The 13,680-nt window shown below is 42.6% G+C and overlaps 1 protein-coding gene across 6 annotated transcripts in view; it reads left to right on the top strand.

Annotated features, from left to right (window-relative positions):
- LOC146076009 (uncharacterized) overlaps window positions 1-6,377 on the top strand; it is a 47,520-nt gene extending 41,143 nt beyond the window's left edge. For 3 of the 6 annotated variants that reach the window (XM_083185765.1, XM_083185768.1, XM_083185771.1), the window contains one exon: window positions 3,338-6,377. In XM_083185765.1, coding sequence (XP_083041891.1) covers window positions 3,509-4,621 — 1,113 coding nt within the window. In that variant the 5' untranslated portion in view covers window positions 3,338-3,508 and the 3' untranslated portion in view covers window positions 4,622-6,377. Of the gene's footprint in view, window positions 1-415; window positions 2,643-3,337 lie in introns of those variants that run through there. The other 3 variants (XM_083185767.1, XM_083185770.1, XM_083185769.1) reach the window with 2 other exon arrangements.
- The last annotated feature ends 7,303 nt before the right edge of the window (window positions 6,378-13,680 follow it).

Below are 13,680 nucleotides of genomic sequence, written 5' to 3'. Positions count from 1 at the left end.
GCTGTATTACTGTGATAAATTGGGCAAAGCTAGCTTGTATAAAGCAATATGTTAGAGCTTAATTCCTCTCCCTTAATTCAAATGTAGTCCCCGCCAATAGATTGGCTTTAACGCGATGGAAATAGTTTGTATATCTCACCCCACTATGGGCGGCATGCGCCACTAGTTTGAAGATATTCCACTCCGTGGGAAGCAATTAGTTGTTCCAAATAGGACACCTTTTCTGCGGGTGCCAGCGACCAGTCCGACACCGAGTGCAGTGGGGGATAGGATGGAAGCCAGCCGTTCACGTCACCGCTGGACGGAGGCCGGGATACGGTAGTTGTTGGTGCAGTAAGTGTGCTAACAGCGTGGGGAGTTGGAGACCCAGCGCCGGATATCTGATGACGTCAACGAGTTTCGTTTCCTTTATTGCCTGGAAACTTTTTCAAGATGGAAAAAGTCTTGAAAAAGTTTCCAGGCAATAGAGGAAACGAAATGCACTTGCTGCAGCAACAACTACCATATCCCGGCCTCCGTTCAGCGGTGACGTGAACGGCCGGCTTCCATCCTATCCCCCACTGCAGCGTGCTAATAGCGTGGGGAGTTGGAGGAGACCCAGTTTTTCTCTTGTATGTTTTTTCTGTGGGTAAAAGCATACTCACAGGTGATGTATGCAGCAGCGGGTATCTAAAAATTACAACTGATTACTCAACTAATATATATTTCTACTAAAGCGCAGGATTTTTTGCAATCTGGTTAGGGGTTGGTTTCTTTCTAACCCACTTCCTGTGAGCAACGTTTGATAATCACAACAGACACACATATACATCATACTACTGATGCTTCCAGGTTTGGGTATGCATCAGAGGATGGTAAAAAAAAGATCAGAAAAATTATTGATAGCCAATATGTGAAAATAATTAGGTTTAAAATAAATTTATGAATAATAACATAAAAGTAACTAAGAACTAACACACCAGAACCGTTGCTAAAATACATCTAGTAAGGTATCAGAAATCATGGTAACAATGGTGCAAAAAATAATATCTATTTGCAAACTGACATTTTTTGTTTAGACGCTCATCATGAGCTGATAGAAAGAACAATAAGGTAAACTGATTGTTGGGTGTATTGTCATCTACGGTATCACTCCGGTAATGTTGGGTTAATGGCTACTTACATTGCAGTCAAATCGAACAACACTTCACTTTCTATGTAGAATTCGCACAAATGAATCTTATGAGGTTACTGACTCTCCCCAGGTTTGAAATTGACAAAGTATCACACGTGTTAACTAAACTTTTATAAATGAACATGATTGCAGAAATGCTCTCTTAGCAATCATTAAATACACTAAATTGGCAAAGAGTGTAACAACAGGAGATATTTTGGAGTATAACAAAACATGTAGGGGGCAATTTACTAAGATTTGTATTCTATGTGATCTTGCTATGGGCAACCAATCAGATCCTGTCTATTATCTTCTGGAGGGTGCTAAATAAATAAGTAGATTCTGATTGGTTGCCCATAGCAACATCACATGTGACGTAGAATACACATCTTAGTAAATTTCCCCCATAGTTATCACGTGACAGAGTTGGGTGGGCTAGAATAAAATTTAGATTAAAAGGGTTCTAATTGAATGGTTTCTTATGATGTTCTCTCAAACATACGATCTACTAAACCATGGACATTACCACAAGGATCATAGTATATTCGCAAAACTTAAGGTTTCTAAATGGTTACAAACAAGAACTATTATAATACATTTTTAGAGGAAATGTACTAATCACTCCTTTGGTAATCCAACATGAAGATTTGAAAGTAACAAATAGTATATAAAAGGAATACATTTATTTACATTGTCCCAAGATTATAAAATCTGATTGGAATTTGGAAACATAATTAAAATATGGTACACGCATCATGAATATTAAACTGATGGTGACGTTAAAAAGGAAAACTGAATAAAATTATTTGGGATAAAAATTAGTTTATTAAACAGGTGTGAGTGATGTGATTCCCTACGGTTGGTTAATTTGGTTGAATCCCAATAACTGGTTCGCATAGTCAATGTTATATATGCTTTGAGATATTTTAAGGTTTTTTGCCAAAATAATATTATTAATTTTTCTATATACTAGTGAAGTGGCTCAAGAAGATTTTCCGATGCATTAAGAGAGAGACAAATGATGCGTTTTGCGAGAGATACGAACTTTCTTCGGATATATGACGAAGTTCAGAGGATGGAACTGTTAAAACAGAAATTAACGCATCAATAATTCTATGCTTTTATTATACTCTGTTTTCTTAAATACTGTTATTATTGCTGCAAGTGGCGTTAGCTTGTTGCACAAGGTACTAGCCACGGTGTAGGAGGCCTACCCTTTGCACTAAGCATGTGTTTGTCAGAAGCAGCATCCATTTTGTCAACTATGACTTCCATAAAGGCATTACAAAATGGCTGAAGATTTAGAACCGTGTTGGAAAAGTGATTTCTTATAGAAAACTGTTTTTGATTTTATAAGTTTAAGAATGCTGCTGCATTGGTGCAATAGGAGCTGAGAAGAACACAGCGAGTCCTTTCAGGAGTCTTCTGAAATTGGCTTGGATTCCAACAAAAAGACCCCTATTACATGCTATCAAAAATAGAGCTCCATGTGAGTGTAACTTAATACCAACAAATTGATTCTTGTGAATGGCAATATTTGCACTATGGTCTGTTCTCTGTTTCTAAGATTCTAGGACGACTTGACAGTGTGAATTGTTTACAAAACCTTTATTGTACAAGTTTGTGTTGGCATGCAATCTTTTCAGTGTTTGCCGTTATATTTAATGATTATAACATAATTATATATACTTATGTATTATCACCAGCATTCACCAGAAGTGGGGTTACACATTACACGTGGGTGCATTATAACTCGGTAGCGCCAAGCATCTTATTGTGGGACTTTTTTTTGTTAAATGCATATTATTTACAAAGTGATGCAAATAGGACACACAAGCATCTTCTGCTTATTAAAGTAGCATTTCTTATGTAGACACAATGTAGGCATTCCACATATTTTAATTATCAGAGGCTGCTTGTGTGTTCTTGTCACATCGCTCGGCGAATAAGATGCATTTTAATGGAAAAGATGCTCAGTGCTACAGTCCCACTATGGAATGGAGCAACTAGAAGGACTGTTTAACACACAAGGAGGCTGGATGTATGTGGACACATTTGTACACAAATGTAACATCATGGTCAGTGTCTGTGATATTTGCTGTTGTGTATAAATATACATCTTATACAATAAAAGTAGTGTTCTCCTGGTAACCATTATACTTTTACATATTAACTTTCTTACAGGACATATAAGGAGCAGGATTCAAATTAAGAGGATGTGGAAAGGGAAATTGTTCTCCGCTCAAGCTAACTAAATACATCATATCTCCTTACACCTCAGGAGGAGGAACAAACACTATTTTATTTTCTGGATAGAAGAAGCCTTCAGCAACTAATTTGTTTCTCACCTCATACATGATGAGTCTCACAGGAGAGAAGCCACATTTGTGTTCTGAGTGTGACAAAGGCTTTACATATAAATCACAGCTTCTGGTACATCAGAGGAGTCACACAGGAGAGAAGCCATATAAATGTTCTGAATGCAGCAATTGTTTTTCCAAGAAGTCAGTTCTTGTTATACATCAGAGGTGTCACACAGGAGAGAAGCCCTATAAATGTTCTGAATGCAGCAAATGTTTTTACCTGAAGTCACTTCTTGTCCTACATCAGAGGAGTCACACAGGAGAGAAGCCATATAAATGTTCGGAATGCAGCAAATGTTTTTCCCATAAGCCACATCTTGTCCTGCATCAGAGGAGTCACACAGGAGAGAAGCCATATAAATGTTCTGAATGCAGCAAATGTTTTTCCCAGAAGTCACATATTGTCCAACATCAGAGGAGTCACACAGGGGAGAAGCCTTATACATGTTCTGAGTGTGACAAAGGCTTTACATGTAAATCACAACTTCTCAGACATCAGATCAGTCACACAGGAGAGAAGCCGCATACATGTTCTGAATGCAGCAAATGTTTTGCCCGGAAGTCACATCTTGTCCTACATCAGAGGAGTCACACAGGAGAGAAGCCATATAAATGTTCTGAATGCAGCAAATGTTTTTCTCAGAAGTCAGATCTTGTCCTACATCAGAGGAGTCACACAGGAGAGAAGCCACATGTGTGCTCTGTGTGTGACAAAGGCTTTATATGTAAATCACAGCTTCTCAGACATCAAAGGAGTCACACAGGAGAGAAACCATATAAATGTTCGGAATGCAGCAAATGTTTTTCCCTGAAATCACAACTTGTCCTACATCAGAGGAGTCACACAGGAGAGAGGCCATATAAATGTTCTGATTGCAGCAAATGTTTTTCCCGGAAGTCACATCTTGTCCTGCATCAGAGGAGTCACACAGGGGAGAAGCCATATAAATGTTCTGAATGCAGCAAATGTTTTTCGCAGGAGTCACAGCTTGTCCGACATCAGAGTAGTCACACAGGAGAGAAGCCATATAAATGTTCTGATTGCAGCAAATGTTTTTCCCGGAAGTCACATCTTGTCCGACATCTAAAGTGTCACACAGGATAGAAGCCATATAAATGTTCTGAATGCAGCAAATGTTTTTCCCAGGAGTCACATCTTGTCCAACATAAGAGAAGTCACACAGGAGAGAAGTCATATGTGACAGAATGGACTGTCCCTGGTCCATTCTGACAATATTGTAGCACAAAATTGAACAGTGTGCTATAGTTCTTAAACAGGACCAGGTGTGATGGGTTTTTTTTGGGACTCGTCACTTAAGCCAGGTACACATCTATACAATCCCTGTTTTCATGCGAGCATTCAATCGACCATACACACCGTCTACAAACACCAGCCAATACGTGCGTACACACCTATACAATTTTACTTGCGATGTCCTATCTACTCCCGTCCAAACAATTGCAAGCAAAAGATTGTACCACTGTACACACTCTCTTGATTGTCATTGCATGATGGTTAACACCCCTGCTGCACAGGTACTTGTAGTGTCACGTAAAAAAGTTAAGTCCGGCAAACCGCTCTGAAAAACGGTGTATCTGGCCGTCTACATGTAGTCAGCCAGTGAGGTGACTAGGGACAGACATACGGCAAATAGCTGGGGTGCACGTCTAGATGTAGTCAGCTGGCAGGGTGACTAGGGACAGACATACGGCAAATAGCTGGGGTGCACGTCTAGATGTAGTCAGCTGGCAGGGTGACTAGGGACAGACATACGGCAAATAGCTGGGGTGCACGTCTAGATGTAGTCAGCTGGCAGGGTGACTAGGGACAGACATATGGCAAATAGCTGGGGTGCGCGTCTAGATGCAGTCAGCTGGCAGGGTGACTAGGGACAGACATACAGCAAATGGATGCGGTGCGCATCTAGATGTAGTCAGCTGGCAGGGTGACTAGGGACAGACATACAGCAAATGGATGCGGTGCGCGTCTAGATGTAGTCAGCTGGCAGGGTGACTAGGGACAGACATACAGCAAATGGATGCGGTGCGCGTCTAGATGTAGTCAGCTGGCTGACTACATCTAGATGCGGACCCCAGCTATTATCGATCCTACAGAGGGAATCGGGACAGCGCACACACCTATACACAGTTCGTCCCAGAATGGAAGAACAGCCAGATGATTGTATATTTGTGTACCCAGCTTTACTGTAAAGACACTAGGGACATAAAGCTGGGAGCAGCCGGAGCCCCTCTGATGTCACAAATGACTTTAAGGGGTTAAAGCAAGGAGTGACTGACTATCATCACCAAAGGATTAAGTGCATCAAGATCCCTTTGTTCTCCCCTAGGACTGAGTCGGGCACTATGACATGGAAACAGCAGAGGGGATCTATTCCTGACTCATATCTGTTACAGATTGAGCTCTACCAATTAAGGGAGATCTTTTCCTAAGACCACCCATTGCAGGAGGGACTTCAATTGTGGAAATTGGAACTATTTAAAAAAAAAGAAATCATCAAGAGAGCTGAGGGTGTGTGTCAGTTTGCTTTTAAAAGCTACTGGACTTGGAGTCTCAGCTCCTGGCAGTGTGCTGAGGCCAGCGCGTGGGAACATTTTGACGACTGGATAAAAAACTACCCTTGGGATTGCAGACTTGTTTGCTCTGCCTGGTTTATGCTCTAATTCTGGATTTACAGACTGAATCTGGACAGGACAGTGTGTGAGTGTGCTGGGGAGTCTAATGGTAATTTGATGTTTATTGGGACCTGTTGTTCTGGTACTAGCTCCAAATGTGTTTATTTTGTAACTGATTTAGAGAGAGTGTAGAAAGTAACTATTTAATAAATATTGTTTTATCTTTATCTATCTCCTGTCTGCGTGACCTGACCCAGAAGTTCTGAATGCAGAAAAAGTTTTTCCCATAGGTCAAATCTTGTCCTACATCAGAGGAGTCACACAGGAGAGAAACCATATAAATGTACTGAATGCAGCAAATTTTTTTACCAGGGGTCACACCTTGTCCGACATCAGAGGAGTCACACAAGATAAAACGTAAAATGCTGTGTTGGCAGTATTGATAGACAGATGGAAAGACAGCACAATATGGGGTATAGACAGTCAGATATAGAGGTATAGACAGATTGGAGGTGGTATACACAGACCAATGTATGGATATACAGAAAAAGAGAAAGCACAGAAGGTGCACCTTGGAAAGGAATGTACACTAAAATGTAACTTTTAATAAAGGATGCTTTTTAAAAGATTGCGAACATAAAAACACACAGATATACACAAATAGTGATTTAAAAGAGGAAGAATTCCTCACGCAGTGTGCCCCGGATTTGTAGTACAAATAACAAGTGGAAATTTTATTATAGATGTCTCCTGGTGTGTATGTACCACAGAGAACCCCACTTAGAAGTTCGCTGTTAAATTCAAGAACAGTTGTACTTCATGTGTAACCCTGAAATGAGATCTACCATGAGATCGGGTTCACACGTATCAACTCAGTGCGTGCTGAAGGGAGATTGACTACCAAGTCCTATTATTCGTGTGATACGAAATCCCTATCAGCGTAACAGTTACATCAATCACTGGTATGGATCGATTGACTTGATATTTACACAGACAATAATTTGTAAATGATTGCAGTCTTTTGATAACCCTTCTTAAACAATAAGATCCACTGTGGGATCGGGTTAAGGATGTGCGCCCAAATGATTTTACAGAGAGGCTGGAGACTAATATTGGGAATTACTCCTGGTGCAGGGTGTGGAGAGCGTCTCCGTTGCCTGCCCTTGTGGCGGTCACCGTAACTGTGTCTCAAAGAGTCGCCTAAACTCTGTCAGTAGGGCGCATCTGAGGTATGTGCCCTTGCACGGCCTCAGAAGAATCAGAGTGCTGCTGAAGTCAGGTGACAGCCGTCACAACCAGATCCGTGAGCAGCGGGGTTCCGTATGCGGCGGAGACCCGTGAGGCGCAACCAAACATAATCAAAATACAGTGGTAAGTGGGGAGGGGGTAGGGGGGACACACTGCGAGCGGTCGGCGTACGCTTCGCAAGAGCTTCGTCAGGACCCTGACGAAGCCACACAATTAATTATTAATGTCAGAGGCCACCTGCTGGGAGGAGGAGAGATGCTTGGGGCGTTGCCTTGCAAATATGTGGCTTCTCTCTGACCCCGAGCCTCTGGAACTGTTTGTACCACCAGAGCTTTGGGCAGGGCTGGGCAATTGCGGCCCTCCAGATGTTGAGGAACTACACATCCCAGCATGCCTTGCATAATTTTCAGCATGGCCACATAGCAAAACTAATGCAAAGCATCCTGGGATGTGTAGTTCCTCAACATCTGGAGGGCCGCAATTGCCCAGCCCTGGCTTAGGGAGAGAGGGAGGAGGCGGTGGTGGCCACACAGCCGCATAACAGTACCCCCCTGGAGGAGGGGTCCATTGACCCCTAGAACTTGGTCTCTACGGGAACTCCTTAAAGAAGCTTTTCATTAAGGTGTAAAGTCTGTAATTATGAACCCAAGACCTCTACTCAGACCCATACCCTTTCCAATGGATGAGAAACAACAATTGCTTGCGAACAATCTTGGAGTCCAAAATTCTATCCACAATGAACTTCTTATGGCCCTGAACCAAAGAACGGTGCCAGCCTCTGAAGCCTATGTTGAAATGTGGGCTTGAGCAAAGAACAATGAAAAGTATTATGAACTTTCAGAGTCCTAGGATGCCACTGGGTTAAATTGAGAATCTTAAATGGCCCCATAAAACAGGGACCTAGCTTCTATGAAGGCTGACGAAGCTTGATATTTTTGGTAGAAAGCCACACTCAGTCTCCTGTTTTGAATGTACACGGTCTCCTGTGACGATCAGAAAAAAAATTGTTTAGTGACCGAGGTCGCAGAGAGAAGAGTCTTGCGGACCCTACTCCAGATCTTTTTCCTCTGCGTCATCCAAGTGGACTTACAACACGACAAGGAGTGGATCCCCACAGCGCTAATTCACAGGATCTTTTTCTCAGTGAAATTTTCTTGTCTTTCGGCCTTTAGCATCCGGGGTTTATTTTTCGGGACACCGGAAAAAAGAGAGAACAATCTCCTGATTACCGTCAGTTAATGATAAAAATAAAGTGACCCAATCTGTCACTACTCCAACTCACCTAGACCAGCTAGGAGAGGTTCACATAAAGGTTTCTTTCAATGGAACATCAAACGAATAGGCACAATTGGAAATAGACTCACCTAGGGACAAAGCCCTATGTACACCAAAAGGTTTCTTTAGTCGATGGAAGTATGCACCGGGATACACGACTCGTTCAAAATAAAACAGGTCACATTTATTGTTTAAAACAGGATACTTCAAATACAGCCACGTCAGAAAACCCTCATCCGGAATGGGGGCCAATCCGAGGCAGTAAGTCCACAGGTGTAGACACCCTAAGGAAGAACTAACAAGGTTCAAAACGCGTTGGTGTTTGCTTAGGATTTTATCCAGGACTCCAAGACACCCACCTTTGTAACACCTGTGGACTTACTGCCTCGGATTGGCCCCCATTCCGGATGAGGGTTTTCGGACGTGGCTGTATTTGGCAGTTTTTGGAGTATCCTGTTTTAAACAATAAATGTGACCTGTTTTATTTTGAACGAGTCGTGTATCCCGGTGCATACTTCCATCGACTAAAGAAACCTTTTGGTGTACATAGGGCTTTGTCCCTAGGTGAGTCTATTTCCAATTGTGCCTATTCGTTTGATGTTCCATTGAAAGAAACCTTTATGTGAACCTCTCCTAGCTGGTCTAGGTGAGTTGGAGTAGTGACAGATTGGGTCACTTTATTTTTATCATTAACTGACGGTTATCAGGAGATTGTTCTCTCTTTTTTCCGGTGTCCCGAAAAATAAACCCCGGATGCTAAAGGCCGAAAGACAAGAAAATTTCACTGAGAAAAAGATCCTGTGATCTAGCGCTGTGGGGATCCACTCCTTGGCCCTTATTCTGATCGGTGCGGATATTCCCGCATTCTTACGGAGCGGTCCGCACGCCACGGTGTTTTGCCGCATGCGGCCATCGTCCGTAGAAACGCCCACGTGTCCTCCGCATTCGGACGGACTGACTCTTTAAGAACAGGGCGTGTTTACGGACGACATACAAACCATGCGTGTGCGGGAGAAACACTCCGATTCTGCACGGTATTACAGAGTATTACAGAGTATGCTCGGAAATACCGCATCCGAACGGGAGCCAAGCGGTGCTACCGCCCGTAAGCGGAGTATTTACGCCAAACAACCCACTATGAAGTATCTTCTGCAATACATCACATGACCCACTTATTCAATTACCTATCCTCATTAAAAACAGCTTATTTGGAATTGGAATCAATTAGATGCCAATATATCCTTACAAGCATGCCTAACACATGCATTGCACACATTAACCCTTACAGCAATTGAAGCAGCAATGGTTTCAATTAAAGCACTGACAAGCGTCCTATTAGTGAGTAATGAGTAAAGGAGTAGATTCTATTGGGTTCAGGTGTTAATGGTTGTAGTCATTAGGCGTACGTTCGCCTACCGCATGAACGAGTGGTGTCCGCAAAGCAATAGTACACTTGTGGACACCGCACATTTCTGCCCTTTTTGCTCGCGTGCATTCGGAGTGGTTTCCGAATGTACGCCCCCCAACATAAGTGTACTCCCCCGTGTCCGCCCATGTTTCCGCCCCGTTTTGCCCACTTTGAAACTACGCCCATGTGTCATTCCGCATGACGCCCATAATACGCCCCTATTTCCCGACTGATAGCGGTGAACAGTTTTGGACGGGATTTGGCCGAACTGGTACCGAGTCAAGGCGTGGCACATGCGCGTAGCGTTCTCCACGCATGCGCAGACGCCGTAAAGACGCGATCCGTAAGTACGCGGTAAAGTCCGCGTCAATCAGAATAAGGGCCCTTGTCGTGTTGTATATGCTTTTTGGGTTTGGTAGCCCTAATTTGTGTGATCCTCTAGCCGCTTGTTCCGTGTGAGCGCGGGTTGTTTTCCATAACATTTCTGTATCCAAGTGGACTTGCCTACTCCAGAAGAAGCGAAAAAAAGGGATATCCAAGGAAGGATGGTGGGGCACAGCCTTCTAAGACGATGAGTAACTGTTAAGACTAAACTTTAATAATACTAAAATTGACCCTAAAGTTGGATCAAACGAAGGACATAAGACAAAGACATACAGACAACGTTTACAAAAATGTATATTAGAGAAAGTAGTGAAATATAGTTTTCTAAATGTCTGAGGATTGTAAGAGGAAAAAGTACCTCAAAAATACAATTGACGGTATATAATTATACTGGAATAAATTTCTAGAATCCTTTCAGACAAAAGACGCCTCCACTGACCATATATGCTCTCAGTTTTGCAAATAAGTATCAAATGATGGTATATTGCAACATATGCTCCCTGTAAGTAACAATACCATCACTGTCATCTGTTGTATCTAGATGTTAAGTTTTATATTAGACAATGTAGCTGTATATAAGTTCCACCAAAGTTTTTTAGATAATAGAATAAGATTTATAGGATTGAAAATACCTGAGTTTGATTGCTAAGGGAGTGGCTGCTGCCTGTGCATGTGACAAATGCCAGTGAATGCACAGTTGAGCGGACCCCGAGAGCATCACAGGTATGGAAGTACAGAGAAGGCGTGTTCTGCTGTTTCCAGGGGTAACCTGCCTGGCTCTGTTATACAAAAGACAGCGCAGAGTCGGGTATCGGGTCCCCTGGGAATGAGAGAACCCTGAATAAATATAAGTAAATAGTAGAGAGTACTCCTTCACTTTTATCCCTGGTGTATGCTGCTGTCCTCTATGTACAGTGATTACTGTAGTGAACAGAGGTTGAGCGATACCAACCTGGTAGTGAGGTGTGGAAAGAAGTATAGTGTGCACAATAGTTTGTGATCATAGGATTCCCTAGGTCTTTTCCCTGTTTTCAAATAAAGGACATTGCAGAAAAGCTGACACTTGGGATCCAACTATTCACTGCTGGAATACCGTGCAAAGGTGGTAGTACCAAGAAAAATAAGGGGGAGGGGTGGTGGAAAAGGAAAAAAAATAAATATATATATATATATATTTTTGTATATTTTTTAATTTATATAATGACAGCCCTATAATCCCTATTGGTGGGCAATAGGTAAACAGTTAGGCATGTGTAAGTGTATTAGAATTTTTAAATCTTAGCATAGCCATATAATTATATTGATACACTTTTTGTTACAAATAGCAGTTATTTTCTTCAAGAGTACATGCAATAATTGTAACGGTCTTAATTGTAGCCCCTATGGAGATCTTAACCACCAAAAGGAGAGAGAAGGGTTAGTTACACATTATTCTGTATATACCACATGATAATAAATGCGATATGGGCTGACTAAATAGCAGTAGATACTCAGACAATGCCACTTAGGGCTGATAGACTCACGGACATGGGCCTCAAGACGGCCGTTGCATGTAGCTGGAAGGTCTAAGCAGCGGACCCAGGCAGGATTAAGGCACTGTGACAAAAGAAGAGGCCAATGCCTTAAGTGCAGACACTGGCAGTCAGAGCGCGTGTCTCTGTGATATCCAGACGCCAGAATCCCACGATCAGGTGGTGAGTGTTCAGCGGGAGCCGGCAAGTAATGAGCTGGAGGTGGGAGTCCGTGATAAGTGCGCCCTGAAGTGGATGCAGTCTGGGTTAGACCGTAAAAGCCGACTGTGTATTAGCAGTGAGACGCCGGCTGGAGCGTCTGTGGTCTGTAGATAATGCGGTCCGTGAGCTGACAGGGTGGATATGCAGAATTATGGTGGAACTGAGTAGCAGGCAGGTGAGGCGAGCAGGGTCCCGCTTGTGCACAGCGGAGACCTCACATCCGAGACGTACGTTTCACCAGAGGCTTTCTCAATCGATTCAGCCGGCGGCTCACTGCTAATACACAGCCGGCTTTTACGGTCTAACCCAGATTGCATCCACTTCAGGGCGCACTTATCACGGACTCCCACCTCCAGCTCATTACTTGCCGGCTCCCGCTGAACACTCACCACCTGATTGTGGGATTCTGGCGTGGGATTCTGGCGTCTGGATATCAGCGAATAGTTGGATCCCAAGTGTCAGCTTTTCTGCAATGTCATTTATTTGACAACAGGGAAAAGACCTAGGGAGTCCTATGATCACAAACTATTGTGCACACTATACTTCTTTCCACACCTCACTACCAGGGTGGTATCGCTCAACCTCTGTTCACTACAGTAATCACTGTATATAGAGGACAGCAGCATACACCAGGGATAAAAGTGAAGGAGTACTCTCTACTATTTACTTATATTTATTCAGGGTTCTCTCATTCCCAGGGGACCCGATACCCGACTCTGCGCTGTCTTTTGTATAATAGAGCCAGGCAGGTTACCCCCGGAAACAGCAGAAACCGCCTTCTCTGTACTTCCATACCTGTGACGCCCTCGGGGTCCGCTCAACTGTGCATTCACTGGCATTTGTCACATGCACAGGCAGCAGCCACTCCCTTAGCAATCAAACTCAGGTATTTTCATTCCTATAAATCTTATTCTATTATCTAAAAAACTTTGGTGGAACCTATAAACAGCTACATTGTCTAATGTCAAACTTAACATCTAGATACAACAGATGACAGTGATGGTATTGTTACTTACAGGGAGCATATGTTGCAATATACCATCATTTGATACTTATTTGCAAAACTGAGAGCATATATGGTCAGTGGAGGCGTCTTTTGTCTGAAAGGATTCTAGAAATTTATTCCAGTATAATTATATACCGTCAATTGTATTTTTGAGGTACTTTTTCCTCTTACAATCCTCAGACATTTAGAAAACTATATTTCACTACTTTCTCTAATATACATTTTTGTAAACGTTGTCTGTATGTCTTTGTCTTATGTCCTTCGTTTGATCCAACTTTAGGGTCAATTTTAGTATTATTAAAGTTTAGTCTTAACAGTTACTCATCGTCTTAGAAGGCTGTGCCCCACCCGGGAGACTCTTTTTATATCCTTCCTTGGATATCCCATTTTTTCGCTTATACTTACCCTACTCCCTGGGAGCACCTCCACAACTATATAACGTGATTTAATTGATTGTGTTGACTGGAGTATGCCTT

This window comes from Crinia signifera, chromosome 4 (assembly GCF_055691185.1).
Source record: "Crinia signifera chromosome 4, ASM5569118v1, whole genome shotgun sequence".
Taxonomy (NCBI): domain Eukaryota; kingdom Metazoa; phylum Chordata; class Amphibia; order Anura; family Myobatrachidae; genus Crinia; species Crinia signifera.
This window is presented reverse-complemented; position numbering and strand designations above follow the sequence as displayed.